This window comes from Elgaria multicarinata, chromosome 1 (assembly GCF_023053635.1).
Source record: "Elgaria multicarinata webbii isolate HBS135686 ecotype San Diego chromosome 1, rElgMul1.1.pri, whole genome shotgun sequence".
Taxonomy (NCBI): Eukaryota; Metazoa; Chordata; class Lepidosauria; order Squamata; family Anguidae; genus Elgaria; species Elgaria multicarinata.
This window is the reverse complement of record NC_086171.1, coordinates 17,455,203-17,481,750: the sequence shown is the minus strand read 5'-3', so window position 1 is coordinate 17,481,750 and position 26,548 is coordinate 17,455,203. Positions and strand designations below refer to the sequence as shown.

At 41.7% G+C, this 26,548-nt stretch overlaps 1 protein-coding gene across 2 annotated transcripts in view; it reads left to right on the top strand.

The window, feature by feature from the left end:
- Nucleotides 1-6,246: 6,246 nt before the first annotated feature.
- The window catches only part of LOC134397207 (ATP-dependent translocase ABCB1-like), a 50,889-nt gene continuing 30,587 nt past the window's right edge, over nucleotides 6,247-26,548 (top strand). The window contains exons 1-11 of one of the 2 annotated variants that reach the window (XM_063123674.1): nucleotides 6,247-6,338; nucleotides 13,592-13,649; nucleotides 14,891-14,975; nucleotides 15,060-15,126; nucleotides 15,611-15,758; nucleotides 18,793-18,859; nucleotides 20,121-20,312; nucleotides 22,007-22,178; nucleotides 23,455-23,579; nucleotides 24,041-24,218; nucleotides 25,298-25,411. In XM_063123674.1, coding sequence (XP_062979744.1) covers nucleotides 13,601-13,649; nucleotides 14,891-14,975; nucleotides 15,060-15,126; nucleotides 15,611-15,758; nucleotides 18,793-18,859; nucleotides 20,121-20,312; nucleotides 22,007-22,178; nucleotides 23,455-23,579; nucleotides 24,041-24,218; nucleotides 25,298-25,411 — 1,197 coding nt within the window. In that variant the 5' untranslated portion in view covers nucleotides 6,247-6,338; nucleotides 13,592-13,600. Of the gene's footprint in view, nucleotides 6,339-13,591; nucleotides 13,650-14,890; nucleotides 14,976-15,059; nucleotides 15,127-15,610; nucleotides 15,759-18,792; nucleotides 18,860-20,120; nucleotides 20,313-22,006; nucleotides 22,179-23,454; nucleotides 23,580-24,040; nucleotides 24,219-25,297; nucleotides 25,412-26,548 lie in introns of those variants that run through there. The other variant, XM_063123665.1, reaches the window with a different exon arrangement.

Below are 26,548 nucleotides of genomic sequence, written 5' to 3'. Positions count from 1 at the left end.
TGTTAAAGATACAGGAGCCCTGCCCTCCTTTTCATATTAATTAATTAATTAATTACATTTCTATACCGCCCAATAGCCGGAGTATGGTCACCCTACTTTTTTAAAAGGACAGATAACACATAACATGTATATTCTGACCCTTATTCCTTTTAGGGCACAATCCTATGCATGTTAAGACAGAAAAAAAGATCTACAACAACTCCCAGCATGAATGCAGGGAGTTATAATAGCTGTCTCAATATCATATAGTCATATGATGCAAGAACAAACCCTGCAAAATTGAAAAGAAGGCACATGCTTCTGACACTGTTCCCTGATCCTACAGTTCAAGCCCAGCTCTGCTCTCCCCCCAAGAACACACTGCTTCCACATTCTACACAGCATGGCTATATTTAGATGCTGCTTTTGGTCGCTTGGTGAATAAGAGTGACGAGAGGAGCCATTGAATCACCCCATTGACCAAGGCTTGCAGAGGTCTCCTCTTTGAGTAGGGAGGGAGGGCGGAGAGGCAAAGGAAACATCAAGGCCTGCTCCAGTTGTATTCCCCCACCACCGCAGGTCTGTTTGACACCAACCATCCTGTAGAAAGGAAAGAGCAAAGGGGCAGGAAGAGGCAAAGGGAATATCAGAGCCGGCTCCAGTTTGAATGCTTTCCCCCACTAACTCTGGTAGATGAGAGCCGAAACAGCCCTGCTGCCAGACTATTTATTTTCCCCCTTTTCCTCCCCCTCCCTATTTCCATGTGTGCCATGTCTTTTAAGTCTGCAGGCGAGGTCTGTCTTTTTCATGGACTGATTGTAAGCCACCCTGGGAGACTTATTTGGGGAGAGGGGCTGAGAAAAGGGATAAAAATACATTAAAGGAACAAATAAAATAAACCACAGATTTATTTCATTATTATATTTGTATCCTGTTTTTCAGATAATTGTCTCTCCATACACCTGACATCTATCAGATGCCGCCCATGCATGGCAATGAGACCTAGCCCCGCCCTCAAGTTTGCAAGCTAAAAAAGATCAAACACGGAAAGAAAGAGGAGAGGAAAGGTAATGAACAGAGATCATTTTGGCAATGACAAAGTGAAGCTGTGAATTGTAAACAGAGATTTATATTCACTGGGGCCTCGCTGGCTTTCCCTTGCCGGTGTTTTTGTTAGATGTGGTACAGCTACTCAGTAGGCCTTAGTCCTCTGGGTGGTGACAGAGGCCAGAGTGTCCTCCTCTGGGCCAGCACAAGACATTTTGCTGCCTGAGGCAAAGGACAAGATGACATCCCCTCCCATTCCACGTTGAACGGCTAAATGAGCTGGCAGTTGCACCTTCTTTCAATGCTGGTGATGGCACGGCATCTTTCAGGCTAGCTTAGCGGTTGGAGGGCAGGCTGTACGGTCCACCGCTCTCTCCTCTAGCACCTTGCCCTCCCCTCCAGTGATGTGCTGCCACTTCCCCTGATGCGACTGCCTCATTCTACTTAATGGTAGGAACGACCCTACTCCTGATTCTCATAGTCCCAGGGCAACTGGCAGTTCAAACAGAGGTTTCTCTGGTAAGCCTTACTCCAGGGAAGGAATGGGAAGCTCCCGGCAGGTGGCTCAGCCCGTTTCTACACCAGCCCCAAAATGCGGGCTAGTCACAGCCGACTCCCAGGAGGAAGGAGAGATGAGAACGGGTTTTCCCAGGAATAAGTACTTCTTCCCGCGGTCTCAGGATCATCACAAGAAAATGGGAGGTGTGGCCGCCCATCCTGGCTTCTTCCCTTCTCAGTAGAGGGAAGGAACCAGGGTGGGAGGAATTGCAGGGGGGGGGGAAGGGCTTTTTTTTTTTAAAAAAAAAAACCAATGTACATTTTGTTGGAGCGCACATGCACTCATCTCCTTTAAAACAAAAATTGGTGGGCATGACACCCTCCTTCCTCCCGGGATGTCGTACCCGCATGTGGACTAAGGGGAGGATGTTGCGATCAGGGTATCACAAGATTCTCCCTCCCTCTACTGGTGTAGAAATGGCCTCAGTCTCCAGCAGATGTCTGGAGTAACTGGTTTTGATCTGGAAGACAATCACGGTGGCCCATTCCCCTTGCTGCATACTGAGCGTACCCAAGGTATTTGGGTTTAAAGCAGAATTTTTAAAAATAAACAAATAAATGGTGTGTTTTTTAAAGGAAGTTTAACAAAAAAATTCCAAAATGATGCAAATCTTATTGTAAGTGACACAGAAGAAGGAAACAGATGTTATCATCACAAAAATTGATTCTGTTCGAGAGCAAAGTTGATGATCAGTGAAGGAAACTAACGGCAAACTTATGTCACAATCACGGCTGCTCATCAAAGCAGCGTAAGAGCACTGTTCTGAACTGCTTTACAATGGAAATAGGCTTCATGTGGATGGTATGGTAGGATGTATGTATTTGTGGTGCATGGTTTCATGTTCTATAGCTAGGCTTTCAACTGTTTGTGTGATATGTAATCTGGATCACCAACTATACTTAAGGACCAAGTTTCTGAGCAGTTTGTTTCAATGGCGTTTAAGATGGTTCTTGAGATAATGACCCTGTTCAGACAACACATTGAATGGTGGTTAAGCACTTTGATCTAAACATTATGGCTTAGTGTGTCATGTGAACCATGATTTATTGTGCCATGTGAACCGTTCCTAACCATGGTGGCTACATAATCACGGCTTAAACATGCTCACTAACCATTTGCTGCAAAAGGGTTAGTGGCCTAACCATGGCTTAGCGTGTCGTCTGAACAGGCCCATTTTCTGCTGGCTGTGCGGCCTACCAGGGGCTCTTTAAAGTCATAAGGCAGATCAGGGAATAGGGATTCAGCTTGTGCTGGTTGGGGTTATACTCCCCTTGAAGACACAGGTTCACAGCTTGGGTGTACTCCTGGATTCAGCCCAGGTTTTGGCAGTAGCCAGGAGTGCATTTGTACAGTTAAAGCTAGTGCACCAGCTGCGCCCATTCCTAGAGATGTATAATCTGGCCACAGTGACACATGCCTTAGTTACATCCTGTTTGGATTACTGTAACATGCTCTGCATGGGGCTGCCTTTAAAGAATGTTCGGAAACTTCAGCTGGTTCAAAGAGCTGCAGCCAGAGTGTTGACCGGGGCTGGTTACAGGGAGCATACAACTCCCCTTTAAAACAGCTCCACTGGCTTCCAGTCTGTTTCCAGGCACAATTTAAAGTGCTGGTTATGACTTATAAAGGCCTATACAGCTTGGGTCCAGGGCAGGATCAACACTACTGCTGTAAAGTGCTTTATAACAGTTTTCACAACAGTTGGGGCCCAGGACACACTCCATATACAGTTGTCAAAACTGTTATAAAGCTCTTTAAAGCAGTAGTATAGATCCAGCCTAGGTTACCTGAAAGACTGCATTCTCCCTTATGAGCCTGGCCATCCTCTGAGATCTTCAGGGGAGGCCCTTCTCTTTGTCCCACCACCACCCCAGGCATGCCTGGTGGGAACATGGGAGAGGGCCTTCTTGGTGGCTGCTCCTGGGGCTCTGGAGCTCCCAGAAAAGGGAAGCTAGATTGGCACTCTCCTTGGTGTGTTTCCAGAGGTAGGCTAACACTGGAGTAGTCTGGACCTCTGTTAATGCACTATTTATATATTGGATTTCTTTTTATTCTTATTTTAAATGTTTTAATAGTGTAGCTTGTTTAATTATTGTTTTAATTTTGTATATATCTATTTGTTTAATCTGTACATGTTTTAATTTTTTGGGAAAAAGCGGGATATAAATATAATAATAATAATAATAATAATAATAATAATAATATAATATAATATAAACATTACTATAGAAGCATGGGAAATGTTTTTCCTGGAGTGGCTTCTGTGCTGCTAAATAACATTTAAATTGCCCAGCTCATGGAGGATGATTGCTCCGATTTTGGTGGGGTTGTGAATCCATTCTGAGTTGAAGTCAGAATCAGTAGGACTCTAAAGGAGCTATCCAAGGTGCTGAACCCTCCACCCAAATAGGTTCACTATCTTGGATCAGAAAACCTTTAGAGTTCTGGCTGGTTCAGACTGAAACCCAGAATGGAGTCACTGAAATCAGAGCCACCAGCCTCACTGGACCCAGCTACATGAGTGGGTGATGATAGCCTAGGTCCCCATTACAAAACTGGCACCCCACTGTAAGGGGAGGGGAGTGATTCTGTGGGAAAACTGACATATTCATTCCCCACGCATGCAGTGCAGTCCCTTCAATGTTACCCAAGTTAGGTAGGAACCACTTGCAGAAAAGTGGCTTCCACAAAACCAGGGTAATGCTTGAAGCCCCAGCCAACAAAGCTAATGGCCAGTAATGAAAGGAGTAATAGTCCAAAAACCTGAAACACACCAGTTTGTCTACCCTGGTTTAAAGGATCCTTAAGTAGATGCTTTATGAAATAAGATTGTAGTGACAAAGACAAGTTTTAAATCAGATCCACTGCTTACTTATTAGGAACATAGGAACCTATGTCCCTAAGGAAGACCATTGGTCCAACTAATCCAGTATTGAGTGGCATCAGCTTTCCAGGATTTCAGACAAGAGATTTTCCCAGCCCCACATGGAGACACCAGAGATTGAATTTAAGACCTTCGGCATGTGCTGAACCACGAATCTACATCCCTATTCCTGTAATTTTGAGCATCATCTCACTTCTAAATTGAGATAGTTGCCCGGCCTTCTCTTAATTATCAAATATACTCTAAGTAATCTGTGGATACTTGAAACCACCATTCAACATTGATGACATTTATTTCAACATTTGAAATTTGACTGGGAATCAGGAGACTCGGATTCTAGTCCTCACTCTGCCATGGAAGCTCATGGGGTGACCTTGATCCAGTCACAGACTCTCAGCCTGACTGACCTCACAGGGTTGTTGTTATTGTGAGGATAAAAGGAGAAGAGGAGGATTATGTACACCACCTTGCATTCCTTGGAGGAAAACAGAAAGGATATAAATGCAAAACAGAAATAAATAAAATAAACAGTATTGGACATTCAATAGAATTTACTATTTGACAACATTTTATTGCCAATATCTTATGAAACTTCATGTCTAACACTGACCAAAATCAAAAGCACCAGGTGAGTGAACTAGCTGAGGGGTACAAGCGAATACACAGTTACTAGCTGTGGAGGTAAACCAGATTCAAAACAGTTGGACTTACTTCTGAGTAAAGACGAATAGAATTGCATGGTATCCGATTTCAAGGTACTCACCTTTGAAATAATGAGTTTGAACTTTGAAATTTGACAGTGAAAAATTAGTTGAAACTGAGGGTGGGGGGAGCATTTGCTGGCAGTGTAATCCTATTTAATCTAATTAGAAACATGTCCAATTGGATGTATTAGGCCATGCTTCCAGGCATGAAGGTATGTAAGAGTGCAGCCAGAATTTCATTAATTTGTGACCTTTCATTTCTCCTCTACTTTTGGCCTTTTTTAAAAATCAGGCTTCAAATTCATTTGGTAACTCAGATGGCTATCTATCTATCTATCTATCTATCTATCTATCTATCTATCTATCTATCTATCTATCTATCTATAATCTCCCACCCATACATAAGCATTATTACTAATACTGCATTTTCTCATACTGACCAAAAAAAAGAAAAAGGCTCTGATCCAGTTCACAGTTCAAGAAATAGTGGCCGTGGATCTGCATTTACACCAAAAGATACAAATCACTTTGGTGAGGCTTTGTAACGGTTATGGCGTGGTTGTGGAGACTGGTCTGCAGCATGTATGAGTCCTAAAGAAGACCGAAAAACTGTCCGGGATGCAGCATTGTTTCGGCCCCTTTTGGAGTCCCGTTCTTGGATTCCTTTGCTTTTCTGCCCCGCTGGTCCAAGAGAGAAATCCGGGCTTCTGCCGTCTTAAGTTCAAGTCAGGAACGAGGAAACTTCTGTGGCGAGGAGTTTATTGCCGGGGCGCGTGTTCCATTCTCGAGATCCCAGGCTTAGTGAGAGGTCCGTGGCTCCTACATAGCAGTTTTTCAAAGGCCGTTCCTCACATTTACATTTTAATAGGCTAAAATGTACACAATCATACAGTCTGGAGTTTCTCTCTCGTCCTCGTCTGCCTTTTGGGAGGGGTCTTCGGAGCATCCCCCCTCACCCACACGCCTCTTGTCCCTCCCTGAAACCCAGCCTTAGGGGAAGGGACCGAGCTGCTGGGCGTGGCTCCTTTATAGCTCCTTTAGAGCGGGCACGGGCTAGAGGACTCCATCTCTCGGCCGGCAAAGGCAGGCGAGGACCTTTGCCTGGCAGCTGAAGAAGCGCTGCCCGGTTTGGGCTTCCAGTCTTCGGCGACGCGTTTTTCGCCAGGTGAGGAGATGCTCGGGCTTGAAAGGTGGTGGTAGGGAAGCGGGGCAGCTTAATAGGAGGGCGGCCAGATATATAAAAAAGGAACAGGGCTCCTGCCCCTTCCCCGAGGGAAAGAGGACAGGACAAACGACGCCTGCTGAAATGCCCTCTTAGTGGTTGCGCGGGGGAGGGGGAGGGGGCAAGCCCCCCCTCCCAAACAAGGAGCTTGCCAACCCAGTTGCCACTCCAGTTGCTGGCAGAGACAGCTTTACCAGGAGGGCTCACCCAGACGAGGCAGCCTCGGCAAGGCACGACAAGGGTTAACAGTTAGCCTTGCTAAAGCACTGTCCGGTTTCCGAGAAGGGAGCTGGGAGCCACGTGGACCGGGCTTGGGGCTGCCTTCTCGAAGGCGAAGCGCAGCGGTTTTAGAGGATCGAGGCTACAGCAGCGCCTCTTCAGCCTCTTATTAAGCAGGATCTACACTACTGCTTTAAAACGGTTTATAACAGTAGTGACACCTGTGGAGGACCAGGAGACACTCCATAGACAGTTCTCAAAACGTTTTCAAAGTGTTATATCCTGCTTTCCCCCCCATCACTCAGGATTAGGGAGCTAGGCAAGTCCAGAGGCCAGTTGATTTCTGCCTACCTGGAAAGTCACCTATACTTTCCAGGTACGGATAATAGTATTTTTTAATATTTCATCATGACTTGTTAGGGCTATTAGCACTTTCCGCTTACAAGCTGTATACAGACTTTTTTTCTTTTTAATGTTGTTACTAAATCCCTGTAAGTTCCCAGCCTGAAATTAGGAGTGGGGAAAGAATCTGTGGGGAAGGGGATTTTGAAAGCTTCCCATACATTGCTGCTCTCACCACACACCCTTGCCCCAAACCCTGCTTTTTGCCCTCACTGGGGAACATACAGAGTGGACTAGTTTCTCTCTTGCCCCCCCCTCCGTGTATTTGGTGGGTGGGTTGGGGGTAGCTGCTAGAGAATAACTTTAAAAGCAACCTTGCCCAACCTGGCACTGTCTAGATCAGTGGTTCCCAATTAGCTAAGTACTGCGGACCCCTTGTTCTTCAAATGCCAAGCCATGGACCCTCTACTTTTGAAAAAATGGTTATCTCTATGGTAGTTACCTGTACAAAGCAATTTTTTGGAGAAAATAAGAGGTAGCCCCTAATAAGCAAAGGATTTTAGGTATACTACAAAACAGACCATAAAATTTGTGATATTACCACGCAAAAATGACAATGATTTAGTTAGGAATATAAAGACAAATTTTATTTTACTAACGTCTAGTTTACAATTGAACAAATTATGACTTGTCTAGCAACTACTAAACCTTAATGTGATGGGAGAAATCATGCCTCTTTTTGTCCCGAACAATCCCTTCCACATCCGGTTCAATATTTCCTACTTTTAATCTCAAATCTGGATCAACATTGAGACGATTTCTATGCTTGTTCTTCATATAACAAAATGTCGAAAATGTTTGTTCACAAAGATATGTGGAACAAAGGGGAACTAGATGTTTCAAAGCTTTTTTACATAACTTCTTATAATCAGGAAAAACCTTCACCCAGAATTGGCCCAGTCTATATTCTTTGAAAAATGATTTCAATGAACCATCACAAGTCACGTCAACAAGTGCATCTTGCCCTTTCGCAGATACAGTTGTTAGTTGTACATCACCACATTCAAAAGGACTCCTTATTCAAGAGTTTTCAGGATTAGGTGCAGGGAAGTAATCTCTGAGCTGTAAAGCAGCAGTTTCTGCAGCTGAAACTCTCCCCATGGCCTGAGTTCGATCCCAACAGAAGCTGGTTTCAGGCAGTCGGCTCGGGTCGACTCAGCCTTCCATCCTCCCGAGGTCGGTAAAATGAGTACCCAGTTAGCTGGGGGAAAGGTAATCACGGCCGGGGAAGGCAACGGCAAACCACCCCGCTACAAAGTCTGCCAAGAAAACTTCAGCGAAAGCAGGCGTCCCTCTAGGAGTCAGCAATGACTCAAGTGCTTTGCACGAGAGGTTCCTTTCCTTTCCCTTCTTCAGTGATGTTATATTTTACTTCTGGTAGGAATTCGTCGTCAGTGGACTCCAGAAATGAATGGTTAATAAGTGAATGGTGCTACGGACCTCCTGGGTGGGTTACGCAGACCCCCCTGGGGTCCGTGGATCCCCAGTTGGGAACCACTGGTCTAGATGGTTTGGACCACAACTCCCAGCATTCCTAACTATTGACCATGCTGGCTGGGGCTGATGGGAGTTTAAGTTCAAAACCTCTGGAGAACAGCAGATTGGAGGAAGACTGGTTTAGAGGAAGAATAGCTGGCAGTGTAAACAATCCTTACCAAGATTACTTCCTCCCTAATTGCAGCTTTCCACTTATTTTCATATTTTAAAAAATTAAAAGGCAGAACTTTGGGGAAAACTTTTATATTGTAATCTATAATGTGCTTTGTCATTTTAATTGTTGTGAACTGACCAGAGAGTTTCGTTTGTGCCAGTTTTTAGGATTTATCACACAATCCTATGCATGTTTACTCAGAAGTAAGTTATTAAGATCCATATTTTGTATTTGTGCTTTTAACCTGTTGGTTGTTTTATTATGGTTTTAATTTTTGTGAACCGCCCAGAGAGCTTCGGCTATTGGGCGGTATAAAAATGTAATAAATAAATAAATAAATAAATAAAATCCCTTCTGGGCAAGGAAAGGGTTAATTGGTGTTTTTCCTCCCCTCTTTGCTTTCATTTCCCCCAACAGCTGCCGGGTTCAACTCTTTTACAGGGACACTGCAGTGTCCCTGTAGTTGAGACCAGAATAGATAATAAACAGAAGGCTGTGGTTGTAATAACAGAACACAATTGGGGTGCTTAGCACTCAACCACAAAAACTCACATTTGAAGTGAAAGATAAATGAACATTTTTATATATTTCTACTTTGGGTGATATTTACATTAATCCTACATATGCTGTTTGAGAATACTATTCTATAATGTTCATAATCAGGCATACAAAAAGATATGTTCTTCTTGCTGATACACAACCTTTAACACATAAAAATAAATCCAATAAGGAAGAAGCCTCCAATATGTAGGTAAATAAAATAAAAACTTCAAACAAGAATAATATACAATGTATCAGCAATTAAATAACAATAGCAGCATTTTACAGAACAGCATGTGGAATTTTTTTTTTAAGTACAATATTGTACCACTCAACAAATTCAGTATTCTAGGCGTCTAGGTAAAAAACAGATGTCCGGTACAGTGCCCATTTCGAAATATCTTCATCAGTTGGACACTTATTCATAGAAAGAGCCGTGGCTGTATATTTGGGGTGGAGCCCTCCCAACAACACTATCTTGCAGTTCTCATGTGTAGATCAGCCAAATAATGCTCTCAACTAGGGATGTGCTCCGCTTCTAATCGGACCGGCGAATTAGAAGCGGAGCGGGGGGCTTCGCTTGCCCTTAAGGTGGAGGCGAAGTGGATTGGGGGGCCGGCAGAGAGTGGCAAAGAGGATCGAGGTGAAGGTGGATCCTTCGCCACGATCCGGAGCTCCGCCGGAAAGGTAAGTGGGGTTTACCGGGCCCTGCTGCTGTCGCTGTCGCCCATGCGGCGACGGCGGCAAGGCCCGGTAACCCCCCCTCCCTCCTCTCCCTTACCTGCCTCCGTCTGCGGTCCGTCGGCTTCTTCAATTGAGCCCGCGGTTCAACCAGGAAGTCTGGGCCAAGCGGCCCAGACTTCCTGGTTGAACCGCGAGCTCAATTGAAGAAGCCGACGGACCGCGGACGGAGGCAGGTAAGGCCCCCCCTTGGTCCCTTACCGGGCTCTGCCGCCGTTGGCTGGTACCTTGGCGTGCATGTGTATCCCTGGATAAGCTATCATGGTGCCGAGTTTGAGGTTTTTAACGTGCAAATTGACGGAGCTATCGAAAGGGGTGTGAATGGGGTGCCCGATTTTCATACATTCCCCAAAAATCAGGGGATGATGGGACTACCTTGAGTCTGGGTGTGCGTGTGTATACCTCCATGAGGTGTCATGGTGCCAAACTTGAGGTTTCTAACTTTAACAGAAAAAAAGTTGTATACTTTTTTAGCTTAATGCAAGCCTATGGGGGGGGGGGGGGGAAACGGAGCTTCGATCAGGATCCGGAGCTCCGCAGCGGAGCGGAGCGGACATAGGCGGAGCAGGGGTGGGGCGGAGCTGCCTGATTCGCAAATTGCGGATCTGGAAGAGAAGCGGAGCAGGGGGTCCGTGCACACCCCTACTCTCAACTGCTTCAGGGATAGTGCGACACATGCTCCGTAGCATTGCTCTCCCCCTCCCTCCTGCCTCAGATAGATTAGAATGTTGAAAATAAAATGGCTGCCTACTTCCTCTAGCATAGACATTTCCTTAGTGGAATCATCAGTGTCTTCTCAGAAGTAAGTTCCATTGAGTGTAATGGTCTTACTCCCAGGTAAGTGTGCAGGGGATTGTAGCCTTTTAAAAACTGCCTGGAACCCTGGAAGGGCGAGAGTGACAGATGTTACTAAGAATTTCCTCTCCTTTCCAGCACAGTAATCCTACAGTTAACAACTTGCTTACTCGTGTGTGCGAGTGAGAGAGAGAGAGAGAGAGAGAGAGAGAGAGAGAGAGAGAGAGATATGTCCCTGCTAGAGGAAGCAGAGCCCCCAGAAACCAGGGAGACACATCAAGTACTCAAGAGCGCTGTTGCTTCAAGTGACAAGTTTTAATGTTGATAACTGGGGAGGAAGATATGCGTTTGTGTATGTAGGGAGAGGGTTCGGGGGTGGGGGATCTCCCTTAGCTATAATCAACCCCAGGCAGTCAAGATACCTCCTATATCTTGACAAAACTACATGTCCTAGCCGTGGCAAAATAGAAGAGCACTGTTTGGGGCTCAAGTGCTTTCCCAAATTTTAAAGATTTTTTTAATTGGTAATACTTTTCTTTCAAGATAAAACTCCCCAGCCTCAAACCTCTCCCTACACTACATCTTCCTCTCCAGTTATCAACATTAAAACCCATCAGAGCTATTAAGAGTCCGAGCATTATATACCCATATTGTGATTCCCAGTCAGACTGGATTGCCAGAGTAGGGTGGGCAAAGGAGGGGAAAACTTTCCTCGAAATAGTCCTCATCCTCATCTGTCTTCCCAGTGCAATGGGGCTCTTCTCCTGCACCCCTCCCTTCTGATCAACTCTAAGGCTCCATGTGGCTCCTTTGCACTATGATGTCAGATAGGGACTCAAGGAATAAAAATCCTTTAACAATCAAATACATGGGATTTTTTTAAAAGAGAAATTGCTGGGAGTGGGGTAAGCTTAAACCCTTCACTCACAAATAGCCATGGTCCCTAAATACTCCGCACTTCCAGAGACAACTACAACAAAATGTGCTTTAAGGTGGATTCCTGCATTGAGCGGGGGGTTGGACTCGATGGCCTTATAGGCCCTTCCAACTCTACTATTCTATGATTCTATGAAAATCCACACACCCCTTTCAATTAGTGCATGGAAGTGAGCAAGCAAATTGTTAATAATCCTGTGTAGGATTATTGTGGTGGAAAGGATAGGAAATTCTCAGTAACATCTCTCACCAGGGGCTTCATTATACAACGAGGGCCCAATGATCAGTCCAAAATCTCATTAGCAGGTCTGGACTCAGTGTTTCGTAGTTCATTAACTGGTAATTTTCTTTTTTCAGAATTAGGATGGAAAAAAATAGTTATTTTGGACTGCTTATGGGCCTTAACAAGTGATGCTACATCATCAGTCACCAGTACCATTTTTTTATAACCTCCTCTGGTAATCAGTGCATAAATCGCTGCTTGCCTGGTCAAGCTCTGCCCTACCTGCACTGTGTGCTATGCCAGTCAGGATGGTGTGCGACACACAAAGGAGACACGTGGCTTGCTTAGCTTTGCCTGCCCACATTTTCAGCCAGTGGGAGATGGCTTTAGGGCAGGAAAAGCCATCGTGGCTGATGCATCAGGTGAATCATCACCTGGTTATTCATGGTGGCTTAGTTGCATGCAGACCTTCCCCAATGAAGAAAGCCAGACTGCAGCTAATTCAGTGCCCCAGCCGATGTGCACAGGGGAGTGAACCACCCAATGCATTGTCCAGGCGCCAAAGGATGTTGGGGGTGTGGCTCTGCCCTTGAACATCATTTGGCCCACAGAGGGATGGATGAGGTCATCTGGGCCAGAAACCAGTGCCTCGCCCTTCTTGTAAAATGTCTAGCACTGCAATCCTATGCACATTTTCCAGGAGAGCACACTGTTGTGTGTAAGACAGCCTTTTATCATGTCTGTCTAACAATCTCAATCCTCTATGCTTCCCATCCCTTGAGCCCTCCAATGAGCAGTTATGACCACAATAAGCAGTTAAGCCCTGAAAATGAGATCTGCCCTCATTTTTAATAGTGATATGATTCGTTTTACTGTTTTTGGTCGCAGTGCTGTCCCTAGGCCATACACCCTCAAGGGCCCCCATCCCTCGCCACCACTGTCACCAGCTACTATTGCTCTCCATCTTCTTTCTCATCATTGCTACCCATTGCTTGCTTGACATGCAAAGAGCCAGTGGGCCATGGCATCTCCTGCTCCTCCTTCTCACCATCACTGTTGACTGGGCAAGAGCGAGAGGCAGGTGAACAATCAGGTTGCCGTGGCGAAGGGGAGGCGCAACTCCCAGGGGCTCTTGTCAGGGGGCCCTTGACAGATGCCCAACCATGCCTACCCTTGATGCCAGCCCTATTTGGTAATAATATTTATCGAGTGGACCTTACTGGCAGGAATATGTAAAAGGAATAAATATAGCAAAATGAAGAGGATCTAAATAAACATGATTCACTGTAATCTTGCACTCTTTCTAGCACCAGGAAAAAGGCGAAGAACTTTTTATTTTCCTAGTAATTCAGCATATTTCCATCCTGGTCTTTTAACAATGCTGGTTTAAAACTGTATTGCTGCTCAGTTTTATTCTGGTTGTACTTTTATACTGCGATTTTTATATTGTAGTTTTATGTTGTGATTTTAAGTTTCCGTATTTTATACTTCAAACTGTATTCTATGGTTTTATTTTTTGTGAACTGCAAGAGAGCTTCGGCTATTGGGCAGTAGAGAAATTAAATAAATAAATACATTCCAATTTCAAAATGAGCCATCTTATCCCAGAAAGATGATTAATTACATTCCTTTTTTAATGCAGATATTTGACGAACACGATTTACTTCTCTATTTTAAACAGTAGCAAAGAACAAAACAATGAAAGATCATTTGAGAAGTTACACAGTGAATGAAGTATCCAAATATGGTGAGTTTTGGTATCTTTAAGTTTTGATTTATCTTTTGATACCTTTGTGTAGGAATGTGTAAAGAATGGATACTTTATCCATTCTGCCAGATTTTTACAGTACCATGGAAGAGGGTGCATGTTGGGCTTTGGAAATCTACACGAGTAGTTTGGCAACTTGCATGTCCTGATGTGTTATGGACAGAATTTTCCAATCTACTCTGCTTGGGTCCCATGTATCCAGCAACCTGATCGTTCTTCCTAAAATAACTTCACAATATGAGTGATTTATTGGTCTGGAGAGGTTCAAACTTTTTGTTCCTCCCATGCTCTGACTTGCAACCGATAAAGAGACTTTTATACAGAAAGTAAGTAGCACAATACTTGTGTTTAGATATCATGATAAGCCAGGATTCTTTGTAACTCTGGCTTGTCATTAATGAGCAGCATGCTGATGCACACTGCCCTATTGCTGCTGATTGGCTCCTCTTGCAAGCAGGAGTCGGGGGCTTCTTCATGCAAGTGAAATTAAGCACGGTCGTGACTGGCCACTTACGGAAGCTTGCAGGTCCTTTTGAAGTCAGCAGCAAACTCTTGCATGTCTCATGTTTCTTCCCCCAGTAATTTCATTTTTACCCCCCCTCCCTTGCAAAATCCCGATTCTGCTGAAATAGCCTGGGATTTCCTACTGTGTACAAGTGGAGTTGCACAACAAATCATCCACTAGAGGGTGCTGTCCCATTCAGGGCTATGAGCAGTGAGAGGAGTGGAAGTTTTCCAATATAGACCATGTGATCGTCCCTCTCTGGCTGTCTAATGCAGCCACGTTATGACTCTGCAAGAGAAGCGGGAAGCAAAGCCCTGGTAAGGAAATGCGATTTGCCTTTAATCTAAAGAAGCCCTGGCTAAACAAACTGTGGACCCTTTCCTGATGAGGATGTTAAAAAGACTTTTCAAGGTCCTGTTTAGAGTGGTGAGGTAGTAGTTTGGTTGAAGTGTATTCAAGGAACCATTCACTTGCCTTGTTACACATCTTTTTAAGAAGACTTTGCTTTCTTTATCTTTCTAATTAAGTGCACAGTAGAGTTGTCTGCATATGCATACACAATACAGATTTCTAGATCTTCTTGAATGACACCAACATAAGCAATTACTTTTGCAAATTTAATTCTGTATATATTTATATATATGTGGCAAGGGGATAGATACAGTATTCTCAAAACATTTATTGTGCTAAATCTAGCCAACTTTCCCATCAACAGAGCACCCAAGCAATGGTTATGACAACACTGCTTTCCAGCTGAATGAAGCAGGTGCACAAAATGGTCATTTTAAAAAGAAGAAAAAGTAGGTTTATCTCTAGCTTTTCATCATCTTTGATTTGCCTTGAACATAATCAGGTTGACTTGATATTCTCTTAAATCCCTTTAGAAAGGAAAATGAGGAATCAAAAAAGGAAAAGAAGGAAAAGATCAAGATGGTTGGATTTTTTGAGCTGGTGAGTGTGTAATCTGCTGATTTGCTTTCTGTCTGTCATCTGGAGGACATGGTTTAGATGTTAGCTTCTCCACATCTACAGAGGCAGGGAGAACAGGAGAGGAACATCTCTCCGGCTCATGTACTTCTTCCCTGCTCCTCAAACTGCACAAAGAAATCACAGAATCTCTTTTTTTCTGAACTGAACTTACCTTTTAAACACCTGGAGGGGAGTCTTTATTCCAGGGAGTCCAATAAGGGAACCTCTGTTGGACTTTCCCTCACCAGGTGGCCTTTAGATGCTGGCAGGAATTGATGAGGGTTGTAGTCTAACACAACTGGAGGGACCAAAGTTGTGCTAGTGTGTTATTCTTTCAATGTTTCAGACCCCTTTATTCAACTTCTGCTTATCCAAATATTTTGATTAAGTCTCAGACTATTCTGCCATTCTAAACATTCTGCCATAATTTCATCCACATTTCCCCTCTTTTTCTTTATCAATGTAGTTTAGTTTTGCAGATGGATTCGATATCCTTCTGATGATAGTGGGGATCATCGCAGCTATTGCAGCTGGAATTGGACTGCCACTTCTGATTATTGTCTTTGGCGAGATGACAAACAGCTTTGTTGGAACCGGTCTAGATGGGTCTACAGGTAAAAGTAAGAAAATTTCCTCAAACCGATTTTTTACTAGGGGTCTGATTTTCCATTTGGAGAAGCTGAGAATGTCATTGACTGGGATAGAACCATAGAATAGTAGAGTTGGAAGGGGCCTATAAAGCCATCTAGTCAATCCCCTGCTCAGTGCAGGAATCCACCTTAAAGTATACTTGACAGATGGTTGTCCAGCTGCCTCTTAAATGCCTCTAGTGTGGGAGAGCCCACAACCTCCCTAGGTAATTGGTTCCATTGTTGTACTGCTCTAACAATTAAAAGAAAAGCAGTTAAGGATATACATACGAATTAAAATTTAATACAAATGAAATGAAATTATTAATACTTTCAATGAACACTCTTATACATTTAGAAATGAAGTAATAAAATAAAAACAGTGCTCATTAGACTCTGGCCATACATGTTTTGACTTGTTAGTCTTTGTCACTGGCCCAATCACTAAAAATATACAAAAAAAATTTGTTAGTGCCTTAGAAGCAAAGGAATTTTATCTTTTTTAAAAATCTTTTCCTGTTTATATAACGAAGTTTTTTTGGACCTACCTAGGCTGTTGAGTATTCAGGAAATGTTTTTCAAAAAGGGGCTGACTTAAGTATTCCCAAAGTTAGGGATTTATATGTCACTCCTCAAAGTGGTAGATAGAGTGCACCCTGAAATAAAGAATGAGGTACTTGACTATACCTTTACTTTACAGGAGTGCACAAACATATTTACCAAAATTAAAATAAGGAGTACTTACAGGCGTGTTGACTTAGCCTCAACTCTCGTGCATAATAAGGTATGTCTAAAATAAGGAATCTAAACTGAGGCTTCCTTTATATGCCTAATCAGCCAAGTAATTATACTTCTCAGCTGTACTCTCAGCTGGAAAAAGGGAAAAAGGCCCTTTAAAATAAAAAACCCTGCCTGAATCTTCAAAGGTACTCATAATACATCAGAACCACGATGAATAATTGATTAATGACAGGTAATCCCAAACGGTGTAAATCCAATCTTATAAAACACGAGACCAATTATATTCTTCATTTAAGGTATTTGGCATTGTTGTTCCAAGTGTGAAGATCAGAAACAGTTCCCTCCTTTCCAATCTGTTCTCCAGTAGTTTTCCAGAGCTGGTTTGTCTCTCCAGGATCCAGAATTTAACATCCTCTTTGGAATGTCCCAACTCAGCGAAATGTTTCACCATGGGAGCATGCAGTCTTTGATTTCTGATGCAGCTCTTATGTTTTTATTTTTCTAGCGGTCATACCAACATACAAAAGTTTGCAGGGACACTTGACATTTATCCCTATTAAATTTAATTCATATGATCATGGGGTTAAAAGCAACCATTGTGGCTTTACCCCAGCCCCAGTGCATGTCATGCGCACAGCCACTCCATGATGAAGTGTGAGTGCCATGTTGTCCAAATCCAGCATGGTGTGCTGCGCAGGATTATTATTATTATTATTATTATTATTATTATTATTATTATTATTATTATTAATTTATATAGCACCATCAATGTACATGGTGCTGTACAGAGTAAAACAGTAAATAGCAAGGCCCTACCGCATAGGCTTACAATCTAATAAAATCATAATAAAACAATAAGGAGGGGAAGAGAATGCCAACAGGCACAGGGTAGGGTAAGCAGGCACAGGGTAGGGTAAAACTAACAGTATAAAGTCCGCACAACATCAAGTTTTAAAAGCTTTAGGAAAAAGAAAAGTTTTTAGTTGAGCTTTAAAAGCTGCGATTGAACTTGTAGTTCTCAAATGTTCTGGAAGAGCGTTCCAGGCGTAAGGAACCACACCACAACACATGGCTTGTAATAGAGAGTGGGGTGGGGAAGCAAAATAGTGTCTTTTACCCCCCTGATCATCTGAAGAACCCCAAAGAAGGGAACAGGACTTTACAATACTATCAGTATTGTCTATTTGGCTTGCACTCATTATCTTCATAGAATTATAGTCCTGAAAATGTAGCACATGAATCCCTAAAGTAATAAAAAGAGGCATTAGCAGAGATGGAGGCTCTTTTCAAGCATGAGTATGAAAAGAATGGTGACATTTGGTACATGGTGTGACAGCTCCCATGTGATAAAACACCTTCCTTACAGTTTTCTTTTTTCCATTTTCATGGGTGACTTCAACATGGGGTGATAGAGTGTGTGTCTCTTTAGCATTAGTTATTTGTTATGTGAACATCTGATGTTTTACTTACATCAAGTTGCAACATGCAGAAAATAACTTTACATAGGACTGATGTACTGTGCTTGGTCCTAGGCGGAGAGCATTTTTTAATCATTAAATTTTGTTTTATTTTAGTTTGAAATAAAGTTAATAAAATCAAGCAACAGAAATAAGAAAGTACATAATAATCAATAAAATCACTAAAGGACCACAGGAATTCAGTTGTTATAACTGATATGCTTATGGGAGTTCTATGATCAAATGCTCTATGTAAAATCTCAATAATTAATGACAGTAAAATTCCCAGTTATACAACATATAAAAGGAGCATGTCTGAAAGAATGCCATTTTGTGTGTACATGTGTATCAAACAGAAAAATATAGGAAACTATACTTGGTTGGAAATTGATCAAAAGTTTGAAGAGCTTCAACATAAATGGAAACCTTAATATCATTCTTTGAGTTCGGATTCCTTGCTCACTGCACTTGATGAATAGGTTACTCATAGTCTCCCAAATTTTATCCATCTTTAGTTGCCTTAGTTGCTCTTTTTAAACAGAGACAGACTTAAGGTGCCTAGAGATTACTTATTTATTTATTTAATTATTTATTTATTTATTTATTACATTTTTATACCACCCAATAGCCGAAGCTCTCTGGGCGGTTCACAAAAAGAGATAAACATATGTCTAGAAAAGATCAGGCTTGAAAGTTAGAAAGGTTATATCTACTTAGTAAACAAAACTTTCCACCCTAAGACTCCAGCACTGTAAAAATTGTGGAATTGGCAAAACATCTTTTAAAATAATAATCTTCTGATTCTGATGACTGTTTTACAGATGGTACACAAATAAATAATTCATCATGTCCAGAAGCAGCTACAAATATAGAAGCTGAAATGACCAAGTAAGAACTTTCACAATTACTGCTTTGGAAAGCTATTGTTCTGTCTTGATGTTAGGCCAAATTTTCCTTGCCTTCCTACCCGTGATTGTGATCACATATACACCACGTGTCGTGTCTGTATGACCCCCACCATGGTGATGCTATATGCCTCTTCTGCATTTATACTTCGGAGCACACACAATGATATATGTTACGGTATTTTGGATAGTGGGAAATAATGCTAGAAAAGCGGTATATGGAACCTTTATCAGTACACTTAAATACCAATAAAAAAGCACTAGTGTAGATGTAGCCTAAGTTGTATATTTGGAGCTGCCTAAGTGAATCTGCTATGGGCCTGTTCAGACAACACGCTAAACCATGGTTAGACCACTCACCCTTTTGCAGCAAATGGTTAGCGAACATGTATAAACCTTGGTTATGTAGCCACCATGATTAAAAATGGTTCACATGACACACTAAGCCATAATGTTTAGCTCAGAATGCTTAACCACTGTGGCTTAGTGTGTCATCTGAACAGGGTCATTGTGTTTAATATTTATTTATTTATTGCATTTTTATACTGTCCAATAGCCAAAGCTCCCTGGATGGTTCACAAAAATCAATTAAGTTATGCTGAATCTGGTATTCTATTGTATTTGCCACTGGGATGAATGAATCAGGTCACTGTGTGTTTATTACTTAATGAAAATGCTTACAAAGAGCTTCTCTGCATTAAGGGGAAATCATGTTATCTTATTGGGGCTTTCTGTGTCCTGCTTCTTTTGCACAGTTGTTATGGGCTGCATTACATCGGCAGTCAGGGGCAACTACACAATTTGAACTGAATACTTCCCCTCTAAGCATATTCCATTCTCTTCCATTGAGACAGTTTCATCTAGTGGTGGAAGATCCCACTGTGTTCCAGATATTACCACATTATTAGTGGTTCTTTTACTAGGGGGATTTCCAGAGGATAGCGTGGGAGATGTCCTGGACATTGACGACCTCGTATAATAGACCTGCAAATGTCCGGGAGAGGCCAATCATGAGGGTGCAATAAATTGCTCATTTAGAGGAGCCCTTAGATTCCCAGCCTTGAATTGTTTGTGTGAATATTAGCAAATACCTTACAAATTGCAAATACATTTCCTTTTTTGAACATAACAATCTGGCCCAGAGAATTCTGTTTTATGAACTTCCTTGGGAGCTTTTGGTGCAAAAGGAAGCAAAGAAATTAATTATAATGTAACACTTTATTGACCCTTAATATCTTTGACAGGCATGCTTACTACTTTGTTGGAATCGGCTTTGCTGTCTTGTTATGTACCTTTATTGAAAGTTGGACCTTTGTGACTACTTCTGCAAGACAAACAGCAAGAATACGCGATAAGTTCTTTTTTGCTGTTCTTCACCAAGAGATGGGCTGGTTTGATAATATCCAGATTGGAACATTAAACACTAGACTGACAGAGTAAGATATTACTGTTTAAGCTATAATTTGGGCACTGGCAAGGAGGGGTTTTGTTTTGTATACCAAGAAGATAAACACATTCCTGGAACTAGAGCTCACCAACCTGATCCAGGTCATGACCATATGTGTATTCTGACATTGTTGGTTAATCACATTCACAAATAGGTCTTGTGTGCGCTTTCCTCCTACCTGATCAGACAGCAGGGGCTGTGTATGGGCAGCCATGTCCGAAGAGCTAAAATCCTGCCAAATGGATTCAGTCCAATGTTTCCCACTATACAGCAGGCCATTGGGGTTTAATTCCATTTTAAAAGGGCTGGGTATTCAGCCACTATCTATGCTGAATTAATTATCCTAAAGATATTTCCATTAATTAAATGAAATTATATTAATTTCTTACCACAAATTAAGCTCTTGCATGCATGGATTGTCCCATTAATTGTTGTTTTATTATGGTTTTAATTTTTGTGAACTGCCCAGAGAGCTTCAGCTATTGGGTGGTATAAAAATGTAATAAATAAATAAATATTAATTGCAACCGAGAACACATATCCATGGACACAGGGGAACATGTATGTGACAGCGTAGTTTCCTCCATTAAAATGAAAGGAACATCTCTTATTGAGCATAGGACCTCTGTGGGCACTCAGCAATTCTACACTTACAGGAAGTGATTGCATTGTGGTGAAAATCTTAACCCTAGCAGGAGTAACTGTTTTTTGCATATTTGGTGAGGCACATTTTGTTTTGGTTGTCTAGTCATAACTTCTGAATGCCTAAATCACGTGGAACTACTAATGGCATAGAGTGGAAGACAGAAATGATCTCTCATGAAATTTTTGGATGTTGTCTTTGATTTTCATGTTTACTGCAGCCCTTCTGATTTGCTAGCAATGCCCTAGACTGTAGCCAGTTGCTTTTCCTTGTTGCTCCAATCATATTTTCTTGTTAAAAGAATCATCAAGAGACTGGAATGTGCCAGTTAATTCTATGACCTACAGTGTGTCTATGGCCATGGCTAGACCAGGCCTATATCTTGGGATTGTCCCAGGATCATCCCTGTGCATGCAAATGACACACAAGGGATCCCTGGAGCAGGCAGGGACGACCTCTCCATTTGCCTGGGATAATCCTTAGGTCTAGCTAAGGCCTACGGCATTGCAGATTTATTGTGCCTCAGAACTTTAAAATGTAAGTAAATATAAGGCGATATAAAGTGGTGTTTTTCCCTTACTACTAGCCTTAGAGTTTGCCCCGCATACTTAGGTCCTCTGGGGAGAACTTACTTCAGTCAGCCACAACTAGGCTGACATCAGTTTCCCAGAGGACCTTTTCTTCTGTCGCCCCTGGATTGTGGAACAGCCTCCGGACGAGATTCATAAAATTAGCTCTTTATGTGATTTTAAGGCAGCTTTGAAGACTAGCCTTTTCTGGCACGCCTACCTAGACAATGTAAAATCAAGAGTTTTTTAATATGTGTTGATTTCTGTACTAATGTTGTTCCCCGCCTCGATCCAAAGGGAGAGTCGGGTAAGAAATTATTATTATTATTATTATTATTATTATTATTATTATTATTATTATTATGGCTATCCTAGTTGTTCAACACTCTGAACTTTTGTAAAATATCCTATGTAAAAAGTATGTGAATAAACACAATAACTGACTTTTACAGTTGTCTTTCTTAATTGCAGAGATATTAACAGCATTCACGAAGGCATTGGAGACAAGATCAGTATAATAACCCAATATTCTTCTACATTTGTGACTGGGATTATCATAGGATTTGTGTATGGATGGAAACTGACCCTCGTGATATTGTCTGTTAGCCCTCTTCTTGTTGCAGCTGGGGGTGTATGGTCACATGTAAGTTGCTAGACATACAATCATAGAATTGGAAGGCGCCTCAAAGATCATCTAGTCCAGCCCATGACTGATTCAAGAAATCCACCACAGCAGCCCCAATAAGTGGCCTCTGCTGAAAAACCACTAATGAAGGAGAGTGCGCCACCCTCTGAGGCAGTCTGTTCCATCTGTTGTCAAACTGCTCATACTATCAGAAACTTCTTCCTAGTAATTAGTCTAAAATCCTTTAGTACAAAATTTCAACAAAACAAAAGTGGAAAAAAATGTAGCTTCATAAATTGGAATATATCAGTTTCAATGCACGCCCCAAGGAAATATCAATATGCTGCTTTTGTTGATCTGACTGCTGCCTTCGATGGGATAAATAGGGAGATCCTATGGAGTAAACTATGGATGCATACGAAATGTGTCTATATATAAAATATGGCTTTCTAACAATTCTACATAACTTCAAAGAAAGCTGACCATATATTCATATAAGTAGCCATTCACAAGTGCAATATATATATATACCACCTGTTCAGGTGTTGAAAGCATAGTTACATCAGCAATCTATTGCATTATTCAAGGTGAGATAATCTATTTGCGCTGAACATGCATTAACTTCTAAATTGCTGGTAGATAATTTAAGAGGGCATATATATCAGTAAATATTAAAGACTATTCCAGTACAACATTTGTCCATATAATAATTTCCTTCCCCAAAGTGGCAAGTATTGGATATGGCCAAAACATATGATTAAAAAAAAACATGAGCTGTGCAACACCTCCATCAATTTGCTGACTTAGACAAACCCTTATTAAAGAGCTGTTGTGGCATCCAATAGATACATAATACATTTTGTTAGTCTTTGAAATGGGGCTTAGTTGGGACTAGAACTAAAGTATATCAACAAAAGACATTTTTTCGTCACATACAATTATTCTTCTGATGTATGTGTAGTTCTGAAATCTGGTTTCAATCGTTTTTCTTTACCAGTTCCTGATATTTAGATCAAACATCACATTTCTATTTTGCTGTTGTTTTAGTGCATATCTTTTAAAAGAAAACTTTTATCCATTTTGCTAAAATACAAATAATCAGTTTCACTGAAGCAAGCTAATAAAGAGATATCCTCAGTGCAAAGAACTATAAGTATAATCCATTTGGTTAGTGTTCAGGTCTAGAATTAAAGCATATCAACAAAAGACATTTGTGATTTTCCATCACATAAAATAATTCTACTAGTTTAATGTGAAATTCTGCAAACTGATTGAAATTGTTTTTCTTTACCAGCTCCTTTCAGTGTTGACAACTAAGGAGCTTTTGGCTTATGCTAAGGCAGGTGCTGTGGCAGAAGAAATCTTGTCAGCCATCAGGACAGTTGTTGCTTTTAATGGACAGGTGAAAGCTAAAGCAAGGTAAGATAGCATTTATATGCATTCAGGCAGCTGCCTTATACCAAGGTAGAGCAATGGTCCGTCTAGTTTGGTATTACCTGCACTGATTGGCAGCCACTCAACAGGATTTCAGATATGAGTCTTTCCAGATCTACCTGGAGGTACTGGGGACAAAAGCCAGGACCTTCTACTAGCAAATCATACTCTACCACTGTGAACTGTGCAGTCTGAAGAGGTACCTCTAGCCTTTACCAATGGGGCATCACAGGATAAAATGTGTCCACCTGTCTTAGGCATGCTTCTGTAAACACAGTAGTCTACAACTTCAAATGGGAAAGCCCAGTGAGGTTCCAGCAGCCTCAGGAGGTTTAAGATGTGAATTTCAGAAAGTAAAAATGGCAGAAATGTTTACCTGTACGGAATCAGAAGTCATGGGGGGAAAATATCCTAAAAATAACACTTTGGAATTTCTCTGTTTTCAGGTATGATACAAACCTAGAGGAAGCTAGGGTTGTTGGAATGAAAAAGAGCATCACTACTAATACTTCTTTGGGTGTCTCCCAATTTTTGATATTTGGTTGCTATGCACTTGGCTTTTGGTATGGAACCAAACTCACAATAGATGAGAGAGATACCTATGACATTGGAACAGTGTTAATTGTAAGTATTGTTGGTGAACTAAATGTAAACTTTAAAAGTATGGTCTTTGAACTTCTGATACAGATAGATCTTTCATTACATTTCCTGACTGTTAGAGCAGTACGACAATGGAATCAGTTACCTAGGGAGGTTGTGGGCTCTCTCACATTAGAGGCATTCAAGAGGTAGCAGGATAACCATCTATCAGATATGCTTTAGGGTGGATTCTTGCATTGAGCAAGGGGTTGGACTTGATGGCCTTATAGGCCCCTTCCAACTCTACTATTCTATGATTCTATGACCCACAGAAGCCAGAATCATTGCTACCTGGTTTTGTACAAATTAATGTGACCCACAGATCATTATGCCCAGTGATGGGCTGTGTCCACTTATCAAACTAGTGTTGGGGATTCTGGAGGGTATAATTTATTATCTATCTGTTTGTTTACTGCACTTTTATTTTGCTTTTCTTCAATAATAGTCTGGATATGGGAAGGCTCCAACGGTTGAGCTTTCAAAGTGACCAAGCTGACAGTTTATTATGGGATGCATATATGGACCTGATGTGGTACCTAATCTCAATATCAATAATTTTAGGTGCATTCTTATGGCAGCAATGCATATCTAGCAAGACAATCTGCGCACAAATGACTCCTCCTGAGCGCAAATTATCCTTGCTGGAGTGGGCCTCTTAGTAAAGGAAAGCCCTTTGGAGTCAAGGTAGACATTCCTTAAAACAGAGCTAAATAAACCAGCAGCTCCACTTATTGAAAGAAATAACCACCCGATGAACTCCTCCATTGTACAGTTAACTAGGCTTTAAGTAAAGCCAGAATGTATCCAGGATTGTGACTGTAATTCTTTGTAGCTTCTCTTTTCTGTGGACACTTCAAATAGACTACATATGAGATACAAATAGCTTTGCAAGAGGTACAAAATCCTGCTGGAGAACGTAAAGGGAAAATGTTTTCTATTTCTTTGTTTTCATAAAGAGTACATTTTCAGCAGTCACCTATGTATCACTTGGTTTGGAATTGCTTTAGTAGATGGTAAATCACTGAGAACCAATGTTAATTATTACTCCCATATTTCCCCTACAGGTGTTCTTTTCGGTGGTCATTGGTGCATTTTCCATTGGACAAGCTTCCCCAAATTTGAAGCACGTGGCCAGTGCTCGTGGAGCTGCCTATGAAGTTTTTAAAATTATCAGAAAGGTATATATTGGCGAAGATACATAAATTGAGTTCTTCTCATACTGGAGAGCAGTTATTTGCACAGGCCAGCAGCGAAGAAGAAAGGCTGGTGAAGAGCAGTTGCACAGCCACGTCATCAACACCTTGCCAGGGAGAGAACTGCTGAGCCTGATTGTGGGGTGGGGGAAAGGGGTGGACCCACAGCGGTTCATCCTGGGGCCCCTCTAGTTCATCCTGCCATGTGGCTGCAGGACTGCAGTTGTTGACTTCCCCACTCACCCTGGGTAGTAAGATGTCATACAATGGCAGAAGTAGTCACCAGTTAATGGGTCTGGAAGGAATTTTACCTGCATACCAATTCAGGGTTTTTGCATTCTCCATTGCAAGCTTAATTCCATTGTAAGTAAATGGGCTATCAGTAAATTCTTTATGGCTGCTTCAATTTATGACATTTGTTCCAGTACTCCAGGTGTGATAGGCATGGGTTTTATCAATTGGTGAGGGGGAGCAAGATTGGGCTCCCTGATCCCCCATGGTGAGGAATCCCATTAGAGATCCTGGGGACATGGCACCAAGACCAGAGCAGCATGGGGTCTGTGAGCTGGCTATATCAGGGGTGGTGGAAAGGAGTTCACATTAGCACTCTGCATGTGGTGTGCCTTTGGCCCTGACATCCACCATCAGCACTACTGGCTTGCGGGCTAGGAAGGAGTAATCAGAGAGCAGGCTGGCTGGCTGATGACAGGATCAATGTCCTATGTTGTCACCAAGCCTGTTTAAGTGGAAGTCAATAAAGTTGTGACCAATTTATTGCCCCAGCTAAATCTGTGTGTCTAATTTGTTCTCTTCCTTTTGCCAACCAGATCCAATTAAGCACTGGCCAAACAATATGACCATTTTAATGTTTCACATACTTGGAACTTCTACAAGATGATGAAATATCACAATCCATTTCTTGAATGGGATAATATGAATACCTTTTTAAACTCATATATATCCTTCTTGACATCTTTTCATTATAATTTTAACTTTAAAATAGCAAATGACTTGTTTAGGTGTAATACAGAATAATAACATGTATAGATGTGTTTAAAGATGGATTGTGTATAAGTTACTTAGGAGTACAGATTTAGCACTTTTCCTTATTTGATTTATTTA